This window comes from Tribolium madens, unplaced genomic scaffold (assembly GCF_015345945.1).
Source record: "Tribolium madens isolate multiple individuals breed KSU strain unplaced genomic scaffold, Tmad_KSU_1.1 Scaffold_96;HRSCAF=242;Tcas5.2_LG5, whole genome shotgun sequence".
Classification (NCBI taxonomy): domain Eukaryota; kingdom Metazoa; phylum Arthropoda; class Insecta; order Coleoptera; family Tenebrionidae; genus Tribolium; species Tribolium madens.
The window spans coordinates 16,296,644-16,315,709 of record NW_025401068.1 but is presented as its reverse complement, the minus strand read 5'-3'; the positions used below and the strand labels follow the sequence as shown (position 1 = coordinate 16,315,709).

At 31.4% G+C, this 19,066-nt stretch overlaps 5 protein-coding genes across 6 annotated transcripts in view; 2 read left to right on the top strand and 3 right to left on the bottom strand.

Annotated features, from left to right (window-relative positions):
- Nucleotides 1-4,278, top strand: part of LOC123013400 (dual specificity protein phosphatase 14) — a 6,897-nt gene extending 2,619 nt beyond the window's left edge. The window contains exons 3-4 of the mRNA XM_044411895.1: nt 967-1,228; nt 3,649-4,278. Coding sequence (XP_044267830.1) covers nt 967-1,228; nt 3,649-3,972 — 586 coding nt within the window. The 3' untranslated portion in view covers nt 3,973-4,278. The remainder of the gene's footprint in view (nt 1-966; nt 1,229-3,648) is intronic.
- Nucleotides 4,279-4,526: 248 nt separating this feature from the next.
- Nucleotides 4,527-9,362, bottom strand: LOC123013399 (vesicular glutamate transporter 1-like). The gene is made up of 5 exons (XM_044411894.1): nt 9,232-9,362; nt 6,082-6,250; nt 5,090-6,030; nt 4,919-5,039; nt 4,527-4,862 (listed from the first exon to the last, which is right to left on the bottom strand). Exons 1-5 carry the CDS (start codon nt 9,288-9,290, stop codon nt 4,671-4,673), a joined length of 1,482 nt encoding a protein of 493 aa, XP_044267829.1. The 5' UTR covers nt 9,291-9,362; the 3' UTR covers nt 4,527-4,670.
- Nucleotides 9,363-9,472: 110 nt separating this feature from the next.
- Nucleotides 9,473-11,074, bottom strand: LOC123013056 (protein disulfide-isomerase A3-like). The gene has a single exon (XM_044411367.1). It carries the CDS (start codon nt 11,018-11,020, stop codon nt 9,548-9,550), a length of 1,473 nt encoding a protein of 490 aa, XP_044267302.1. The 5' UTR covers nt 11,021-11,074; the 3' UTR covers nt 9,473-9,547.
- Nucleotides 11,075-12,803: 1,729 nt separating this feature from the next.
- Nucleotides 12,804-14,247, top strand: LOC123013211 (protein FAM210A). Its single transcript, XM_044411613.1, has 3 exons — nt 12,804-13,259; nt 13,318-13,726; nt 13,778-14,247. Exons 2-3 carry the CDS (start codon nt 13,392-13,394, stop codon nt 14,193-14,195), a joined length of 753 nt encoding a protein of 250 aa, XP_044267548.1. The 5' UTR covers nt 12,804-13,259; nt 13,318-13,391; the 3' UTR covers nt 14,196-14,247.
- Nucleotides 14,248-14,320: 73 nt separating this feature from the next.
- LOC123013210 (LIM domain-containing protein jub) lies at nt 14,321-19,050 on the bottom strand. Of its 2 annotated transcripts, XM_044411612.1 has the most exons (5): nt 17,778-19,049; nt 15,321-15,490; nt 15,198-15,260; nt 14,981-15,146; nt 14,321-14,934 (listed from the first exon to the last, which is right to left on the bottom strand). In XM_044411612.1, exons 1-5 carry the CDS (start codon nt 18,880-18,882, stop codon nt 14,699-14,701), a joined length of 1,740 nt encoding a protein of 579 aa, XP_044267547.1. In that variant the 5' UTR covers nt 18,883-19,049; the 3' UTR covers nt 14,321-14,698. The 2 variants fall into 2 exon arrangements, with proteins under 2 accessions (XP_044267547.1, XP_044267546.1); XM_044411611.1 differs by having other exon boundaries at nt 15,198-15,490; nt 17,778-19,050.
- Nucleotides 19,051-19,066: the final 16 nt, after the last annotated feature.

The window sequence follows — 19,066 nt, the reverse complement described above, 5'->3', positions numbered from 1 at the left end:
TATTTTACTAAAAATCGCTAAATTAGGTCTAAAATATGTTATTATCTATGAAATTAAATCTGAAATGCATTCTCTTTTATCATTATCTTTCATATTTTGATAAATTTTGATAACCTTTCAGCAAAAAACTTACAAAATTTTAGAGATTTTCTATACTTACCTTTGAAAATTGTTGAGTAAAATTAAACTAGACTTGAAAGATTTTAAGAAAAAAAAAAAAATTAAATGCGTTATTTTCGCATCTCTTGATAAATTTTTAAGGCGTTTTCATTTAAAAGAAACTTACTAAATTCGAAAGCAGAAAATCGCAAAATTAGGTCTAAATAGGTATATTTTCTATCAAATTAAGTTTAAAATGCATTATTTTTGACAAGATTTTGTGAAAGCAAAGCAGAAATTTTCCCAAATTAAATCGAACATGAATAATTTTGACTAACTTTGATGGATTTAATGTTTTTTATTAAGAAAGTCACACATTTTAAAAGATTTTGTTAAAACAATGGAGAAAATTGTAAAATTAAGTCTTGAGTGACGTTTTAAGTTATTTTTTTTTATAAAAATTGTGATTGCAGAAATAAGAAATAATATTTCAAACAGTCAGAATTTTTCTATTAAAACTCTTAATTTAAATTTTTTTATGCATCCTGTTTCAGATTTTTTTCTATTTTTTCTTAAATAGTAATTTATTTACAAGATAATATTTTCAGGAAAAAATCGCTGAAAAGCCCCTATTTGAAAAAAAGCTTGTAGCCTGAAGAAAAAAGCCAAAATTCCTCTAAAGGCATGCGAATAATTTGCCCTAGAAACCTTGCCAACATTTAAATTACTCCGACTTTATAATGTTGATGAATCGTCGGTTTCATTAAATTATCCTGTAAATCTCTACTAAGTGCAGAAATAAACAAACACAGCGACGGTGGTGCTGAAAACTGAAATATTTCATAAGAATGTTTAATTTGTTTGCAGTTCAAGATCGCAGTCGATGATGATGTTACTTCCCGGTGCCATTTCGCAATTGACCGACCATTTAATCCTGACTTCTGCTTCATCTGTCAACACTAATGTCCTTGATGCACTTAATATCACTTGTGTGATTAACGTAGCGCCAGAATTGCCAGACGCGCCACTGCACAGAAGCGACATCGTTTATCACAAGATTCCCGTTTTGGATTCGGGGAATTCCAGGATTTACGCGTATTTTGACGAAGCGGCCGACTTGATACACCAAGTGAGTGGCTTTCTTATCACATTTTCAGTTTCAAAAATGTTACAAATCAATGACGTGTTTATTTATAGTTTGAGGCCAAAAACCTATGCTGGTATTCATTGTGGTTTCACAATGAGATCGTTCCAAGAATGTTAATTGGCTTAAATCGAGTCACATTTTTCAGACTCTAATAATTAAAAAATCAGTTTTTTTCATTGGAAAACTTTTAAAAAATAAAGTAGTGAAATAAAACAATCTTAGATCATCATACATTAATCTTCCAAGAATAGGTTCGAGGACAAATTTTTACTTTTATTATTGTTTATCCTCATGAATACATCTGGTTTTAATTACCATTTTGATCGAAAAAATAAGTTTTTTTGTTGAAATTAAGTTGGCAACATTGACAAAAATACAGTCAGAAGATGTGCATTCTGTCAAATTTCACCTTCCCTTTGTTTTATTCAGTGTTGCAAACTTAAATTGAGAATCAAGTAACAATTGAAGGGGTGAGTGGATGTAACATTTTTTTGAAAACTGGTATTTTCTTTAAAAATATTTTTTTTCGCAATATTCTTTTATTAAAATAGACTCTTAAGTGTTGGTTTCTATTACCATATTATGTACAACTTGGATTGTTGAATAAACAGTGGATAAAGGTGTTAAAATATGTTTAAATAAATAAATAATAATAAATAAATGTTTAAAAAAAAAGCACNCACAAATAACACTATTTTTATTTAATTCAATTACTTTCCAACGTATTCTTGAGAAAATTTTGCGAAATAATTGAGTTTTTTATTGAAAAATGTTTTAAAACGCTCGAAAAGAGCAAAAATTATGTCGCTTTTTATTTAGTCTGGTATATGTATTGATTTTTTGGTTTGTTTTTTAGCAAAAATTAAAGAAAAATACTTTCTTTTAGACTTAAAGACGCAACTAAATATTTGAAAAAAGCAAAAATGACATCATTTTCGAATTAATTATGTGATTTTTCGGCTTATTTTTAACCAAGTTTTGTGCTTTTGATTGAAAAATCTGCTAAAACGTTTGGAAAAGCAACCAAATAATTTTTCGACTCAAAAACATGCTTAAACTTTCCAAAGAAGCAAAAATAATTTTAGTTTCGTGATAGTTTATTCATTTTTTATCTGCTTTTTGACGAAAATTTTCAAAACAATTGCGATTCTGACTAAAAAACGTCCTAAAAAGGGAAAAATGGTATTATTTTTGAACAAAATTTTTCGCTCAATCTAAAAAAGTAAAAATAACACCATTTTTGAGTAAATTTAACGATTTGTGACGAAATAATTTTGTAAATTTTTAATTGAAAAACATGCTAAAACGCCCAAAAAATCATAAAAAGGTCATTTTCAACCTAATTTGGTAATTTTTCAATATGTTTTAACAGAATCTTACAGAAAAACGTGATGTAAACAAGCAAAATTCATTATTTTTCACTTAATTTGGTGACTTTTCGGTATATTTTTGTCTAAATATTTCGAGATAATTCCCTCTCTTTTTGAAAAATATGGTGATAATATGGAAAACCGTTTTCGAAAAGTCAATGAACTAGCTTCAAAATTACACCCACAAGAAAAAAAAATCTTTTAAAAGAGAATGTTAATTTTCGGGACAGCATAAAGTGGACTTTTTCATATTGTGTCATTTATAAATGTTTTGTTAAACTTGAAATATTTTTATAAAGCAATAGTTATCACAAAGTTTATGTTAGAAAATAAAGCTTGTTTTTTGGTACATAACATTTTTATCATTTTTTTAATAATATAAACTAATGTATTATTATAGTGGATGAAGGGGTCATGTACATTTGATCGTTAAAAAATCTATAAAAAAACATAATTACCTAAGTTTTTTATATATCATGTGATTTTGTTTACCAAAAATAAATTGGAAAAAAGTACCAGCAAATTAAATTTGACACCTTTATCCACTCACCCCTTCAATTAATTAATTGTGTAAAAAATGAAAAGCAACAAAAATAATGTAATAAACATTTCAAATAGCAACAAAACGCGTGCCAACTCGTTAACTTCATAATTATTATTTTTAAATGCATATTTCGATGTGTGCAACTTTTAAGCATCACATGATTTGAGTGTCGCTGCAGCATTAAAAATAGTTCATAAGCACACCTAACGTGATTCATATCGTCCATTTTCTATTTTTGAACCTCAAAGGAATTTCCAAAAAAACTCAGCCCGCATTCCGCGCCAGCAAAATTGATATTAAAAATTTCGATTTTCGAAAAGTGATAATTTAATAGCTAACTGGCAATGTTCCTCGACGAATAATTAATCTTCGCTAAAATGACTAAGTTACAAATTGTGTATTTTAAGAGGACTTGTTGCTTGTCAAAGTTTACTAGAAACAAGAATTTATTTTAGATCTCGACTCAGTTTTTTATTTTTTTTTTTCAGGTGGCCAATTCTGGGGGAAAAACTTTGATTTATTGTGTTGCCGGCGTCAGCAGATCGGCTAGTGTCTGTTTGGCCTACCTTATGAAACACCAAGGCTTGACACTTTTGGAAGCCTACAACTATGTCAAGTTAAGGAGGCCAAAAATTAAGCCAAACTGCGGATTTTTCAAACAACTAATTGAATATGAAAAAGACATTTTTGGGGACAATACTGTTAGGATGATTTTTAATGAGTTTGTACAAATGGAAATACCGGATATCTACGACTGTGATTACCAGTTTGTCAGCCATTTTACCAAGAAGAAACGAAACCAAAGATTTTAAAATTTGGTTAATTATTCCAAGCAAGGTGCATTTTGCGACAGACAATGACATCATATTGATGTCCAGTGTAACGAATTTTGTGTGTGTTTAATGAGTTTCGATTAATTCAGACAGATTTTGCAAATGTGTAACAAATAAATTAAAATTTTAGTTTATTTTTAATGAGTGTCTGAATTAATCCCATTACATAACAATTTTTGTAAAAACATTATCTGTGTTTCTTTTGTACTGATACCATATAAGGGACCAACTTTATTTATTGTGTTTTATGTACATAATTTTTATTTAATAAAAAAATTGACTCAACTTTGTAGTTCGCACAATATTTTCCAGAACTAAATTAAAGAAAAAATTAAGCGTTAATGAACAATCTTTGATTAAATGTTTCCATTACTCTTATTTATTTAGTAAAAATTTTGTTATAAAAATTTTGATTATTGTTAATTTTTTAAGAGTTGTATTTGAGAGAATGAGATTTACTCTAGTTTTCAAAATAATCTTACTCCATTGTAATTTTTTGTTTTTTGTCCAAAAATTAATAAAAAAGCCGCTAATTATTTTAATTAATTTATTAATTTTACTATAGGCAAGTGCAGGTTTCTTAATTCTACGTTTATGTTACATTAGCTATTTAAAAGAGTATTTTCTACAAAAACCTACTCTAAAATATCACATTATTTACTAAAAAATTGCACTAATTAAAAATCTGGTTCAAAAGATTTATTATCATGACCCTTCGTCACCCGTTCCTTCATCGGCGTGTCTTTGACTTCTTCTTTCTCAATCGCCCACGTCTGGACTTCCCCGGACGCAAAAACACCATAAAACACACACCCAAACAAATAAATACCACTGGCTATATAAAAAATAATTTGCCATTCTTGGGCAGTCTAAAATAATTTTTCCTCATCAAAATCAAACTTCTAGTTTTGCAAAAAGTACTCACAGGAGTCGTCACGACATATCCTGATATAATAGGACTCAAAATGCCAGGTAAAGTCCCCACTGTGTTTCCCAAACCCATTAAAACACTCGCATGTTGTGGAGCTACGTCTAAATAATTCACACTAAAAATAAAAAACTGTTTACTGTATTAAAAAAAAAAAAATAAAAATACCTAAAACCGGACCAGGCAAACCCCCCCAACCCCACAGCCAAAGTCAAACAACTGATGGTTCCTGCAGGTGTTAGCCAAAACGCCGCCCCTAACATGAAGACAGTCTGGGCAATGAAAGCCCCACAATTGAAGAGTTTTCTCACTTGAGTCGTATTCAAAATTCCTTTTTCTTGCAACCAATCGGCTAAATGCCCCGAAATTTGAATCATAATAGACATTGCCAAGTAGGGCAAAGCTGACATAAACCCAGTTTTGCCCAAGTCAAAATTAAGAATTTCTTTCATAAATTTCGGAAGTTGGGTTAAAAGAGTGTAAAAACCCCAATTTTCGCTGAAATGGGACACAACAATAGCCCAAACAGGCATCGACAACAAGATTTCTTTCCAAGGATGTGTGATTCTTCTACTACCATCAGTATGACCCAAAGAATCTTTGATATATTTTAACTCAGCTTTAGAAATTTTGGGGTCTTCAGCTGGGGTTTCGGCCACGACCACCCACCAAATCCCGAACCAAATCAGTCCAAGAGTACCAAAAAAATAAAAGATGCTCGGCCAACCCAAAGATTTGGCTAAATAGGCACACACCGGCATTGAGACCACAGTCCCCACATAACTCCCCGAAAAGGCTAAAGTTGCCAAACGAGTCCTCTCCAAAGGAGGCGCCCATCGAGCCCAAACTGCATGGATACAAGGATAAGTCACTCCTTCGAAAATCCCCTCAATTATTCGCACCGCCAAGAGCAAATAAACGTTGATTTTGGCCAACCAAGGGGTTATGAGGGTTAAAGCAGCTGTGATTGCAATTCCTCCCCCAAAAACTCGCTTCCCTCCAATTCGGGCTGATAACCAACCCCCAAATAACTGGGTCGTGATGTATCCATAGAAGAAGGAGCTGAGGATATAGCCTTGGATTTTTGAGTCCCAGTCAAATTCTGGCCCCTGGGAGAATTTTTACCATTGAATAATTCTACTACAGAAATTTGGACTTACATAAATTGTAGTACCATTGTGTAAAGTGATTGTTCTATTTTCGGTCATTGCCACTATAGCGATGCTTAGGTTCACTCGAAGAGCGTAGACGTTGAAGAAGCCGAAGAAGGCTAGGGTTGCTACCACGTATCTTCGTTTCTTCCAAAACATCCATCCTGGGTGGGTTTCGCTACAAATTTTTGTATAAAAAATTCTATGAATCACACTGTGTAACAAGTAAACAAATTATTTAATTAAATAACACATTGTTTCAATTACCACGACAGCAAACAATAGTTACCAGATTAGAATTTAATGACCAATAGTAGATATACAAAATTATGAGCCATTTGCACTATTATTCACGTTTTTTTAAATTTTAACTAACTGTCGTTGGAAATAAATAGCGAAGGTAAAGCTCAAAAACAGTCATTAGAAATTGAGTAGAAAATTAGTCACTAATTTAGATAAAAAAAAATTTGTTATTATTATCAGCTAGCAAAAGCTAATTTTTGTCAGACATTTGTAAGCAAATTGCCATCTTATAATTTAGGTAGCTAACTATACTAATTTAGAGAGAAAAAAAATAAAACAATAAAAAACACAAATAAAATAAACAATATAGAATGTTTGGAATGTTTAAAAAAAATACCTACTGCCACATTATGATTGAAGTAATTTTCCTTTTTTTTGTTAAAAAACATTTGAATAATTTGGTTAAAAAAATATTTTCTAAAAAAATATCTATTACACGTTAATAAACAAGAATATAAAAAAATATGATTGTAGTTTCTCATTCCAAAAATGATCGTGGAATATACAGGGTAAACAACCAAGAATCAAACGTTTTGGCATAAACCAGGGCCGTACCCAAGGGGGGGATTAGGGGGTTCAAACCCCCCCGAAATCCTGAGCACTTTGTTATATAGTGTTATAAGTGTTAAAAATTTAGTTTTTTTGTTATTTTAGTGAGTTAATTTTAAATTTTTGGGAATAAATTTTTCATGTGTTAATTATACAGTGTTTCATTTTTATTGGTAGGTACAAATTTAAATAGTTGATAGAATATTTAATTTTAAGACAAAAGTATTTCGAAAAATGGTATGAAAGGGAGCTACACCTCCTAAAAAAGGTACGTTTTTTAAAGGGTTTTTCCTAATATTTCAGAAAAGATAACATTACAAAATTTGGTACTTTTATATATACACCTAAACAAATGCCAAATAACAAAATTTTTAATCAGGGGCGGTAAAACAAATTTAATTTTTAATTTGTATGGTCTGTAACAAAAAATTTTAAACCTTTTTTTGAAAAACTATGAAATTTTGTTTCTGAAAGTGACAAGAAACCACAGGCAAAATAGAGTAAATTTTTACCCTAATCCTATCTAGTTTAGGAAGCCCCTAATTAAAAATTTCAACATTTTATTTTTGTACTTGTTTAGGTGTATAAAAGTTATCATCTGTACCAAACTTTGAAATTTTTTTCTAAAATGATTTCGGAAATGTGGAAAAAAACCTATTAAAAGACGCACCCCTTGCTTAGCATTTTTCGATATATGTACATAAAAAAATTTTGTTTTAAAAATGAATATTCTATCTCCTGTTTAAATTTGTAACAATAAAAAGTATTAAAAAATTATTTTATTTTTTGTTACTTTTGTGAGTTAATTTGTATTTTTGTATGTTTAATTAGGATCTCTTATTTCAATTTAAAATAAAAACGTATACTTAGAGATTTTTGCTTTTTAATCCGCCTTCTTTCATTTTATTTTCATGGACTAACAAGAAACCCACCCCGAAATAAAATCCTGGTTACGGCCCTGGCATAAACTGTGTAAATTTTTACCCAAAAAAAGAAGTAAAACTTAATATCAAGTACGATAAAAATGTTTTATTTTTTACTCAATGTTAAAGAGTACTTTTATCAACTAATTTCAGTAGATAAAGTAATCTTTTATCGTCCAGTGAAATAAAGTAATTTTTAACTACTGTTTACATTCTTTATTTTGTACAAGAAATTCTGGTAGGTGAGTACAAAATAAAACGAAATATTATACACAACGATAAAGATTGTTTATTTACTCGTGAAAACGTCACTCGTAAACTTAACATTTTCACTCATAGATAAACAATTTTTTTAACGTCTTGTATAATAAATAACTACTTGTGTTTCGAGAAGAAAATTTTGTTTTCTTTTGAGCTGTGCGTTTTTTTTTTTTCAAAATGACAACTTATTCGAAATATTTTTGACAAAAATTAAATAATAGTGTTGTAATCCTCAGATCATAGCTTTTCTAAAAAAGGTTTTATAATAAGTTCTCATTAATTGAAATTATAAATTTTAAAAAACCCAAAAACTAAAAAAAAAAACAAAAAAATTAATTTATGAATATGAACTAACGATTTTTTCGGAAAGTAATTAGTTTCTGCAAAAAGCGCTTGTTTATAATATTACATATTTTGAAATAAATTTAATATTTCATTTTTTTTAATAATAAAGTCAGTCTCACAACGCTGCACTGAGATAATTTTGACACCCTGTATAACGTGTTACAAAACAAGTAAGTCGAAACATATTTGAAACTCACCTGGTATACCTCAAAACTATTTGATTCGTCATTGTACGTAATTAAATAATGTTTCCAAAAATGTATTCAGAATATTTTTGATAAACTCGATTAACTGGATTAGCAGTCAACCACTCCACATGAATTTAGCGATAATGCAAACCCATAAACCAATTAATTATCACAAAATATTTATTGCTAAAATAACAAACCCCAATTTCAGTTTCCATCTAATCTCGATGATAAAATTTATATGCATACAAAATAGACGCAATTTAACTGATAAAAAAGAGTGTAATATTCTGAACACTTATTTAATTTTTCGCTTGTCTTATTATTTTGTAAATTAAAAAAAAATGTTTTAGAAATAATACAATAAATGCAGTATTACAAGAATAAATTTCCGGTCATTATTTTTTATTGAGCTAATTTTGTTTACGTTTTATTGTAAAAATTGAAACAGAAAAATTGAATTCAGCTTGGTTAACTGTAAGGTAACATTCTTCCATTTTTGCGCAAACTTTCTCTTAAAAATAAGTGAAGAAATAGTCAAAACTTTGGCTTTTAAATCAAAGAACTTTGTTCTGTTAATTCATCCCTACCTTTCATTTTCAGTAGTTTCAGTGCCATACGTTTGCACTTTTTCATTTGTGAGTGCCATATTGAAGACAACACTTCCACACTCACACTGAACATGCAAAACCGCACTATAGATGTGAAATGCTACTCTGGGAGTGTGGTGATTTGTGGCCTCGATTTCCATTCACCTCTGTGACGCTATGATACTTACTTCTTCCGATATTCATTCATTTCGAACGAAATTAAAATTAATTACTAAACTAGTTTAAAAAAAATATTGAGGCCGTTGTATTTGCAAGAAATTGTAATACAAAACATGTCAATTGAGTCCATTTCCGCTCAGAGTTCAGTCTTCACCGTTTTCGGTTTCCCATCTTTGTAAAATCCTTTAAGTTCATTAGTGGCATGTTTGGCAATAAATTTAACGAAATCTTCTGGATAAAAATCACCGTCGTAAGAAATTGGATCATCTTTTGAGTCCTTGCGGAGGAAAAAAATAGCAGGAAAACCATTAAGAGGAAATTCTTGTGGCATGCTATTATTCATAATATCAAACTTGAAAACTTCAACATCTTCGCCTTTCATTAATCCCCCAAGTTCTTCAAAGGGACCTTCAACTAGGATGCATTCATCACATCCAGGACCGGTAAATAGAATAAAAATATCTTTTTTATTGTTGTAAATAAGTTCGTCAAAGTTTTTAGCGACAACAATTGTAACATTTCCTGTGTTGTTTTTAGGGATAGGTGCGCTTTTCACTTCTGGATCCAATTTCCCCTCAAGAATATTTCTGAGAAAGTTATCAAAAGCCTCAACAGAAAACGGTTCTTTCAACTTGAATATCCTTTTTCTGAAATTCATTGCCAAAACGACAGGTTTTGTCATATTAGCTTGATAAAGATTATGAACCTTGAGTTCTTCTTTAAATTCGTCTTTATCAGAAATAACAAAATGGAAGTGATCTTTGTATTTGATTGCAACTTGTAGAACCCTATTTCGCCAGTAATTTGTCCTTTTAGCATTCCTCACATAATCAATAGAGTAGAAAACACTCACAGAAGGGTCCAAGGTAAAGTCTTCCGTGAAGCCATGTCTTCGGTGTCCCACCAATCCATGGTAGTTGCTTTTAATAAACTGGACAATGTCCTCAGTTTCAGCATCCCCAGTGTACACAACACTGTTATTTTCAAACTTATTGTTCAAATACGCCGGTCGGAATAACACAATCCCGTCAACGACTCCCTGCTTTTCCATAACCGCTTCAGAAGTGGAATGCCCAAATTTCAGCTGGTGTTTCATTTTTTCAGCAACTTTGAAGAAAACAACCTTGATGTAAGAATCGCTTTCGAAAAAACCAACGAGAGAAACATGACCTTTAGATAAAAAATCCTCGAGCTCCTCAACAGTGTTTAGTTCCAGGGAAGTAGCCTCAAGTTGCGCTTTCACATATTTAACCAATTCTGGAGGGTCTCTTGGACCCTCATACTCCTTCGAAAACTTGCCGTTGCGGAAAATCTTCATTGTGGGAAATTCCTCGACTCCGTATTTATTACAAGTCTCTTTACCATCATTTTCACAGTCAACCATGGCCAAAGAAATCGGACGGCTGTTGTCTTTTAATTTTTCTGCAGCTTCCGAGAATTTCGGCAGGAATTTTTGACAGTGGGGACACCAAGGGACATAAAACAACACAAGAGCATTTTCATGATTGCTTATTTCATTAGCAAAGTTTTCGTCTTTAAGTTGCAAAATACTTCCCGATGCAAAACTAGAATAGCACACGAAATACAAGAGGAAATAATGCAGAAACATCCTTCTTCTAAATGTTCAGTAATTTGTGCATTCGCGTCAAAATAAATAAAACAAAAATACTGTCAATAAAACTTTTGTTTATTTTAAACACTTGATGTGGAACAATTTTCACTAAAACAATAAAGACATTACCAAAAAGAGTTTTTGAAATTTGGAATTGAGTTTTGTTTCAAAGTTGAAGTTTTTATACTGAAATAATCAAAAAAATGTTCAAAAACACACATTTTATTGAAATGATTTGTGTAAACCGCGCTTTAAATGTGAAAAAGGCTTTACTTATTAAGGAACTAAATTTGCAAAGAACTAGATACCAGGTGAATAAAAAGTATGGAACCAAACGTTTTTTGCTTAAACTATTTATTTTTTGAAAAAACTAATTGATGTGTGATAAAGTACTATAAAAATGTGGTGATTTAACAAGAATAAAATTTTTCGAAATTCCTTTTGTTTTTGAGTTCTGCAAAAAAAAAATTAATGGCAACCCACTATAAAATAATTTTTCTCATAAAAGCTATACTCTAAGGATTACAACTATCTGCTTTATATTTATTTTTTTCAAAAAAAATTTTTCACATAAATTGCAATTGTGACAAAAAAAATCGCGTAACTCAAAAACAAAACAAAATTTCGTTCTGAAAATACGATCACATTTTTTATATTACTTTAATTTATATTAATTATTATTTTCTGAAGGCAAATGATTAAAAATAAAACCGCTTGGTTCCATACTTTATATTCATTCTGTATATGGAAGGAGAATTGACGTGGAAGGGGTAAGATAATAAAAGTAGACAATGTTTTCTTTGTTGTATTAAAAGTTGCCTACCGCAAACAATTTTTTTTAAATATACTAATAATAAATAAAATATATTAATAATTACAATTGTAATATACTTAACAGTATTAATGTTTTTTCAAATAATTTTTTTTTCAACAAAATTAAACGATTCAGTGCACATCGTGTGACAAAATATCTTTTTTTATGAGCTCTTGATTGCCTGTAGGTATGTACAAAGCACTATTTTACAGGGTTTTGTGTTTTTTACTTGTTTAATAACGTTTTTGAATGTTTAGTTCTAAATTTAATTTCAAACCTTTATTTAAAAAAAAACAACGTTACATTTACATTTTTTAGAGTCAATTATGTCACAAATTTAAACTTTCTATATAAAGAAAACGAATTCTGTGTTACACTGGATTCCAGTGACAAATTTAGTGCCAAAAACGCCCCTGTTTTAGTACTATTATTGTGCACAAGTGTGTAGATTGCATAATTTAAGGTTAAGATAGTTAAAATTTTATTTTCAGAAGTTTTCGGAGAGAATTTTTTTCCATAAAATATTTAACACCCTGTTTTATCCTTTTGGGGGTGTAGTTTTAACACCAAAAACACTATTTGCTTTGAAGAAAATAATTTGGCTTTATTCAAATTGGTCATTTGTCATTCGACTGTCATAAAAATGTAAAATGGACTTTAGGCAACTAACCTCACTTTCGGTTTTTGATGTATTTTTCTGTAACTTTAAAATTTTCACTGTAAACTACCTTTTACTGTCACTATGACATATTTGACAATTAAATTTTTTTTGTTGTTAAAATTGTTAATTAAACAAATTGTCTGTCTTAGGAAATTTATTAATTGAACTAAGTGTAATTAAATTATCGCTTTGATTCCCGCTTATCCGTTGTTATGCCACAAATCACTATTTTTGAAAGTAAATAAATCAAAATGACATAAACATGACAAGAGTAAAAAAATTAGGTTATTAATGTAAAGGTTGTTTTAGAGTTCCGAAACTGTACAATGATAAGTATTAAATTTTAGTTGTCAATGTCATTCCCTAATATACGCTCTTGTCAAAATTACACAAGAAAACTACTTTTTTGACGAAAATATGAATTTTTGTGAAAACTCTCGTAGTTTCGGCGTAATTGTTGTTTAAAAATTAAAAATTTTAAAAAGTGGAACATTTTTTCTAGGGATTTTTTTCACGCAGCCCTTAATAGATTCAAAATTAGGCGCGAGTACGATCACGATCGTAAAATCGACAGGACTGGAAACTAGTTTCAAAATTGAATTAAAAAATCTTGATCTCGATGTATTTTAGAGGGCAAATATCTTGTGCTAATTCTAAACCGGAATTTTATTTGTCTACAAAGTGCCAAAATAAGTTTGTTTCGTGAATATGGTCACGTCACGCCGCACGCATTCTGACAAAAATAATGTGGATTTAAGTAGGTGAGTGCATAAACACGGCTTCATCGGGCCTAAAAACATTAAAAATGATCTATTTTAGATTTATTTAAGCAGCGAAAGTGTGCACCTGGACAACTATTGCAGAAATTTGAGGTTATATTTACAAACCAAGTCATGGCAAATGTCTTAGCACGAAGATTTTTCACCAGGAATTTATTTAAATTTAATGAATTGGCTCAAATGACAACACTCAGTAGATGCACTGCTACTGTCATCATAAATTTTAAGCAGAATAATGGTACTCTACATCCAAGAATAAATCAAAATTTACTCCAACCATTCAAAACTACCAATATTCAGTTCTATTCTGATCTGGGTAAAAATAAGAAAAAACCTTCTCTGTTCCAAAGATTCAAGCAGATGTATAAAGACTACTGGTACGTCCTTGTCCCAGTTCATCTCGTCACTTCAGCAGCATGGTTTGGTGGTTTTTATTATTTAGCCAAAAGGTTTTCCACTTAATGCAACCATTCTTGTATTTCTAAACGGTTTTTTTACAGTGGTGTGGATATTGTGGGAATTTTAGAATCATGGAACATTAGTGAAAGAATTGTGAATCCATTGAGAGACTCAAGTATGGGCTATGTTGCTGTGGCTTACGCTCTTTACAAAATAGCCACGCCGGCGAGATACACAGTCACATTAGGAGGGACGACGATTTCAATAAATTATTTGAAAAAGTGGGGCTACATCAAACCAGTCCCCAGCAAAGAAAGACTCAAAGAAATGTACTTTGAACAGAAAGACAACTTGTTGGAAACCGTAAGGGAGACGAAGGAAGGTCTAAAAGACAAGAAAGAGAACATCATTGAAGATTTGGATAAGGGTATTAAGCAAATTGGCGACAAAATCAAGGGTAAAGACACAATTGTTGACGATGTTAAGAAAAAAACGAAAGGGTCTAAAGATAAGGGCTAATTTTATGTTTACATAGTTTATAAGATATAAAATATATTTTATGTAGGAAGCATCCTGGTCTAGTAATTTAAGGAATTTTCCTACGACCTTTGATAAAATTCGGGTCGATGAGTCAAAAATGCAAAAAAATGTAATGTATTTATTATAATACAAAAGCATAAAACACTAAATGGAATGAAAATTACCATGTCACTAAAACATATCACAGCAATTCATCGCAAATTTTAAATAAAAGTATAAAAATGAATTGTTTCAAAGAGCCAACAAAAATATCAAGTTTTTACACTTGACACCTAAACATGGCATTTCATACAATAATTAAAGTGTAAATGCACTATTTAGCTTACGTAACATTTCCTAAAACTCTAAACCACTTTTAGTTTGTTCAATAACAAGATTAAAGCTACACACTAAAAGCTAATTATTATGAGCAAACCATCATTACCAAACCTGGCACATTAAAATCCTAATTTTAATAAAAGCACGACAAGTAGTGGCTGTTTTTAGCCCGTATACTGATATGTGGCAGCCACCGGATGCATCTGTCTTGGGGTATGTTGGAGACGTTCAATGTGACAACTTCGACACATCAAACGCCCCTCGAGCGGATAACAACGCTTGTCAGGCTCATCGGTCAATTGCATTCCGCATTCTTCACAAATGTAACAGTCCACATGGAAGTCTTTATCCATGGAGACAACTCGGACGGTCTCTTCCGTCCCTTCGACCGGTGTTATACCTAAAAAATTCATTCATTTTCGGTGTTAAAATACTAAACTCGTTACCTTTGCCACACGAAGCGCATTTTGGGGCAAACATCCTGTGGTAATCGTTAACGCAGTAAATTTTATTGTCAACATCAACGGTAAAAGGCACACCGTCTAAGCATTCGTTACAAATGCAACAACGGAAACAGCCTGGATGGTAGGACTTGCCCATGGCTTGTAAAATCTAAACACACATAAAAATTAGGTATAGTTTTGGGGATTGAATTTGGTTTACCATTTCCATGATTAAATGACCACAAATGGCACATTTTTCCGCAGTTTGCTGAAATCCTGAATACTGCAAAACATCATTAATTATTGGATTTTCGGTTTGACTGCTTTCTGTTTTTGTCATTACCAGGTAATCTTCTTCGCAGTAGACTCTTCCATGAACGTTATAGAAAGCTTTGCCACGTAAGGCACGACCACACGAACAACATATGAAACAATTCGTGTGGTACAGATTGCCCATTGCTTGGCATGCTTGACCGGCGCCGGTCACTTTTTCGCCGCATGTGTGGCAAATACCTTAAAAAAATTAAATTACTTAATTTTTAGCAACTTATTTACTAAAAAAAAAAAGAAAATTACAATTTTTTTTCATTTTAAGAGCTAAGTTTCAATAAAGAAAAAAGACGATGTTCTGTATCAAAATTCGGATTTATTGAGCTAGTAGGACAAACAAATTAATTTATAAAATAGTAATATACAAGTGTCCATTTTATCTGTTCCCCCCTTAAATTTCATAAATAGGCAACCAATAATACACATTTGAGTTTTGGATTTAATTATGATTACTTGATTAAGAATAATTAATACTTTACACAAAATAATTTATGAAATATACAGGGTGCGCCAGAACTCAAGCCCCAGAGAAAAATTTCAAGTAAGATAAGACACTAGGAACATGGAAAAAATGTTTAAAAAATTCTGTGTGTCAAAAAACTTTGACATTTAACATTTTTTATGTCTATTTAATAATACTGATAATCTTGTATATGTGTTTTTTTTATAATTATTTAGTAAAACTACAAAAATTTTGCCAATAAAAGCCACAAATACACTGAACAGAGTTACAATTTAGGATACAGCTTCTTTGTTTTCTGTTGGAAAATTATTTTTCCAACCGAAATAATTAGAGTCAAAGTACAAAATTTATATATAACTTCGAATTTTTTATTGGTAGAATTTTTTAAACATTATTTCCATGTTTGTGGTATCTTATCTTCCATGGCAGTTTTATCTGGAGCGCACCCTGTATAATATGTTGCCTATTTTTTTGCACCTTCAGGCGGAAACAAATAAAATGGGCACCCTGTATTTACTAAGTAAATTATTGGTAGAAAACAATTAATGAATGTTTCAAAACTAATCAAGGTATACGTATACAGGGTGATTCAGCTTAAATGACCCACCTGACCCCTCTTGGCAGACAACACATAAGACATTATTCACTTATTCCTTGATTCAAAATTAAATTTTCAAAATATCGAGAATCAAAGAACGATATTTTTCGATTCATGAAACTTTCAAAATTCGAATATGAATCATGGAATAATTGCTTTGTGTATTATAGGTTGTCTGCCAAGAGGGGTCTAATGGGTCATTTAAGCTGAATCACCCTGTATTGAAACAAAGAGTTTTCCGTAAAAACTTTCAAAAAAAAAGTAGAAGTAATTTCTTAGCAAACTACCTAAAAATATGATCAATGTTCAGAACAACTCTTTTGTTTTTGCATTTTGTAATTTTTTTGTTGTTTCAATGGCAATTTATGTCAAAAAAATTTATAACAATCACTACTGTTTAAACAGATTTCTTATAAAACAAATATAGTTTTCAAGAAAAAATAAAACGATGCCAAAATAGAAAACGTATTTTAGAAGAAATTTTTAATATTTTTATTAGGTATTAGTGATTCTCATAAAAAAATCCTGCACTTTAATTTTAAAGTATTTAGCACAAACTTTTGTTTAAATTTAAAAAAATACAGGGCGCTCAAAAAGTGGCACACCAACTCAATAAAAGGTGATAGAGACATGCTTACATACAGGATGTGTCAGAACTCACGCCCCAGAGAAAAATTTCAAGTAAGATAAGATACCAGGAACATGGAAAAAGTGTTTAAAAAATTCTATCTGTCAAAAAATTTTGACATTTGACAAACGCCACAAATATTCAACAAGTTACAATTTAGCTTGGAAAATTATTTTTCCAACAGAAATAAATACGAGTCAAAGTGCAAAATTTAAACTTTCATCACTTCGAAATTTTTTTAGATAGATTTTTTTTATGTTCCTGATATCTTACCTTACATTTTTCTCTGGGGCGTGAGTTCTGGCACACTCTATATAAAGATGAAAATAATTTAAAAATTTTTAAAGTTATTGGTAAAAAAAAATGGATGTGGCAACGTTGTCTAATTGATTAACGAAACCCCATTATCAGTTTCCTAGGGAATAAACATTGTTACTACCATAACGACAGTTTTTGCCACACTTGTAAACGGTAATTTTTTGCTAAATAAATAATTTGTTAAAAATTCAAATATGGCTACATACTGCAAGTAGATACAAAAACAATTATCCATGTTGTTATAAAATATGAAAACTTGAGAAAATATTAAAGAACCTAACAAAATAAATTTGTAACTTCAAAAAACTGTAAAATCTCATAGTTCTTGACTAATGTTTTTCAAGTATTGGAGAAATCTGCATGAAAAATATTTCAAGCCACGTTATTATGTTTATAATTTTTATAATTTTCGAGAAAGAAAAAAAAAACCCTAAAATGGGCAAAAATGAAAAAAGTCAATTACCAAAATATTCGCCTTCCTCTTCATGTTTCTCCATTTCTTCTTCAATCTGTCTTGTCATTTCCTCGATCTTTCTTTCAGCCTCAGTGGGCCCCCTTGGCCTCGGCGGTGTAACATTATATGGCAATAGAGTTTTTCCGCTCATTTTCAATTTTCCAGCACTCATAGTACTGCAAGCACTGGGTGTGGGGCTCGGTACCGGTGGTGGTCTCACTTCGACTTTCTCCTTCACAATTGGAGTTTTGGGTAAAACTGATGGTGTCGTTGCAATCCCAGTCCCAGGCTCTCTATTGTAATTTTTGGCAGTGGACGTTTGAAACGGCACATTAGTACTCAAAGTGTGAGAGATATTTCCCGTCATACAGACATAATCGCTACTATTGATCTCATCCAACTGTTGTTGAGACAAATTTTTATTAAAATTGTGATAATATGGGGCTTTAAGGGCGCTTTTGTACGATTGCATGGAGTATGGAGGCGGTGCTTGATTCGCAGGCACTTGGGGCCCCGGAGTCGCCCCGCTGGATTTCTGCCCCAATGATTGCAAGTTTTCGTAGACGGGCAAAGCCTCACCGTCGCGTGTCATGTTTCTATTGCTTGAGGGGACTTGGGGTTGGGCTTTTCGGTAGTTACTTTCCATTGATTGGTAGTAAGGGTGTTGGTAGTAATAGTCGATGTTTTCGTACACTGGGGTTGGGTTAGCTACCATGCTGGTTCGGGGGCTGCCGGAATGTTGCGATGAACCGCTCAAGGAGTGTGTAGGACTTGAATTTGGGGGTACTTGAGGCTTAGCACACTGGACGTAAATATCATTCTCTTCAACTTGTTTTTGGACTAAAGTCTCAACTTGCTTAGGAGTGGCGTATTTTGAGCTGGCTATTATATTGTTTCTTTCGTACAATGTGTAGTCATTGGATTTTTGTTGAGGGGGCCCTTCTGCCACAAAACTCTCAATGGCCCCGATCGATTTTTGTTTCTGGTGGTAAGGGGGCACCGCCGGCTCTGCTTTGCTCATAATACGGCCGTACCTTGGATTTGAGTCGTTGAGGGACATGTACTGCAGTTTTTGGTCCAGAGACGGATCCAAATCACTCCGGAGGTTCGACATTATCACCAAAAAAACTGTCACTCACAGTGGGTTAAATTAAGTAAACCAATTGACATATTTCACTAATTAGTCATAAATTAATTACAATTATCGTTAAAACAACCCGGAGATGAGGTCAAATGACAGAAAAATGACAGCACCGCCATTAACAACAAACAAACAAGTTGGCCAACCGCTAGTAAAA

Coding starts and splice junctions, on each gene's coding strand:
- LOC123013399 (XM_044411894.1), bottom strand. CDS start 9,290: ATGGCACTCACAAATGAAAAAGTGCAAACGTATGGCACTGAAACTACT. Junction 6,251..9,231: donor GAAACTACTGAAAATGAAAG/GTAGGGATGAAT, acceptor AAAAATTTGTAG/CGAAACCCACCCAGGATGGA. Junction 6,031..6,081: donor ACAATGGTACTACAATTTAT/GTAAGTCCAAAT, acceptor AAATTCTCCCAG/GGGCCAGAATTTGACTGGGA.
- LOC123013056 (XM_044411367.1), bottom strand. CDS start 11,020: ATGTTTCTGCATTATTTCCTCTTGTATTTCGTGTGCTATTCTAGTTTT.
- LOC123013211 (XM_044411613.1), top strand. CDS start 13,392: ATGGCAAATGTCTTAGCACGAAGATTTTTCACCAGGAATTTATTTAAA. Junction 13,727..13,777: donor TTTTATTATTTAGCCAAAAG/GTTTTCCACTTA, acceptor GTTTTTTTACAG/TGGTGTGGATATTGTGGGAA.
- LOC123013210 (XM_044411611.1), bottom strand. CDS start 18,882: ATGTCGAACCTCCGGAGTGATTTGGATCCGTCTCTGGACCAAAAACTG. Junction 15,147..15,197: donor GTCATTTAATCATGGAAATG/GTAAACCAAATT, acceptor ATGTGTGTTTAG/ATTTTACAAGCCATGGGCAA. Junction 14,935..14,980: donor ATGCGCTTCGTGTGGCAAAG/GTAACGAGTTTA, acceptor TGAATTTTTTAG/GTATAACACCGGTCGAAGGG.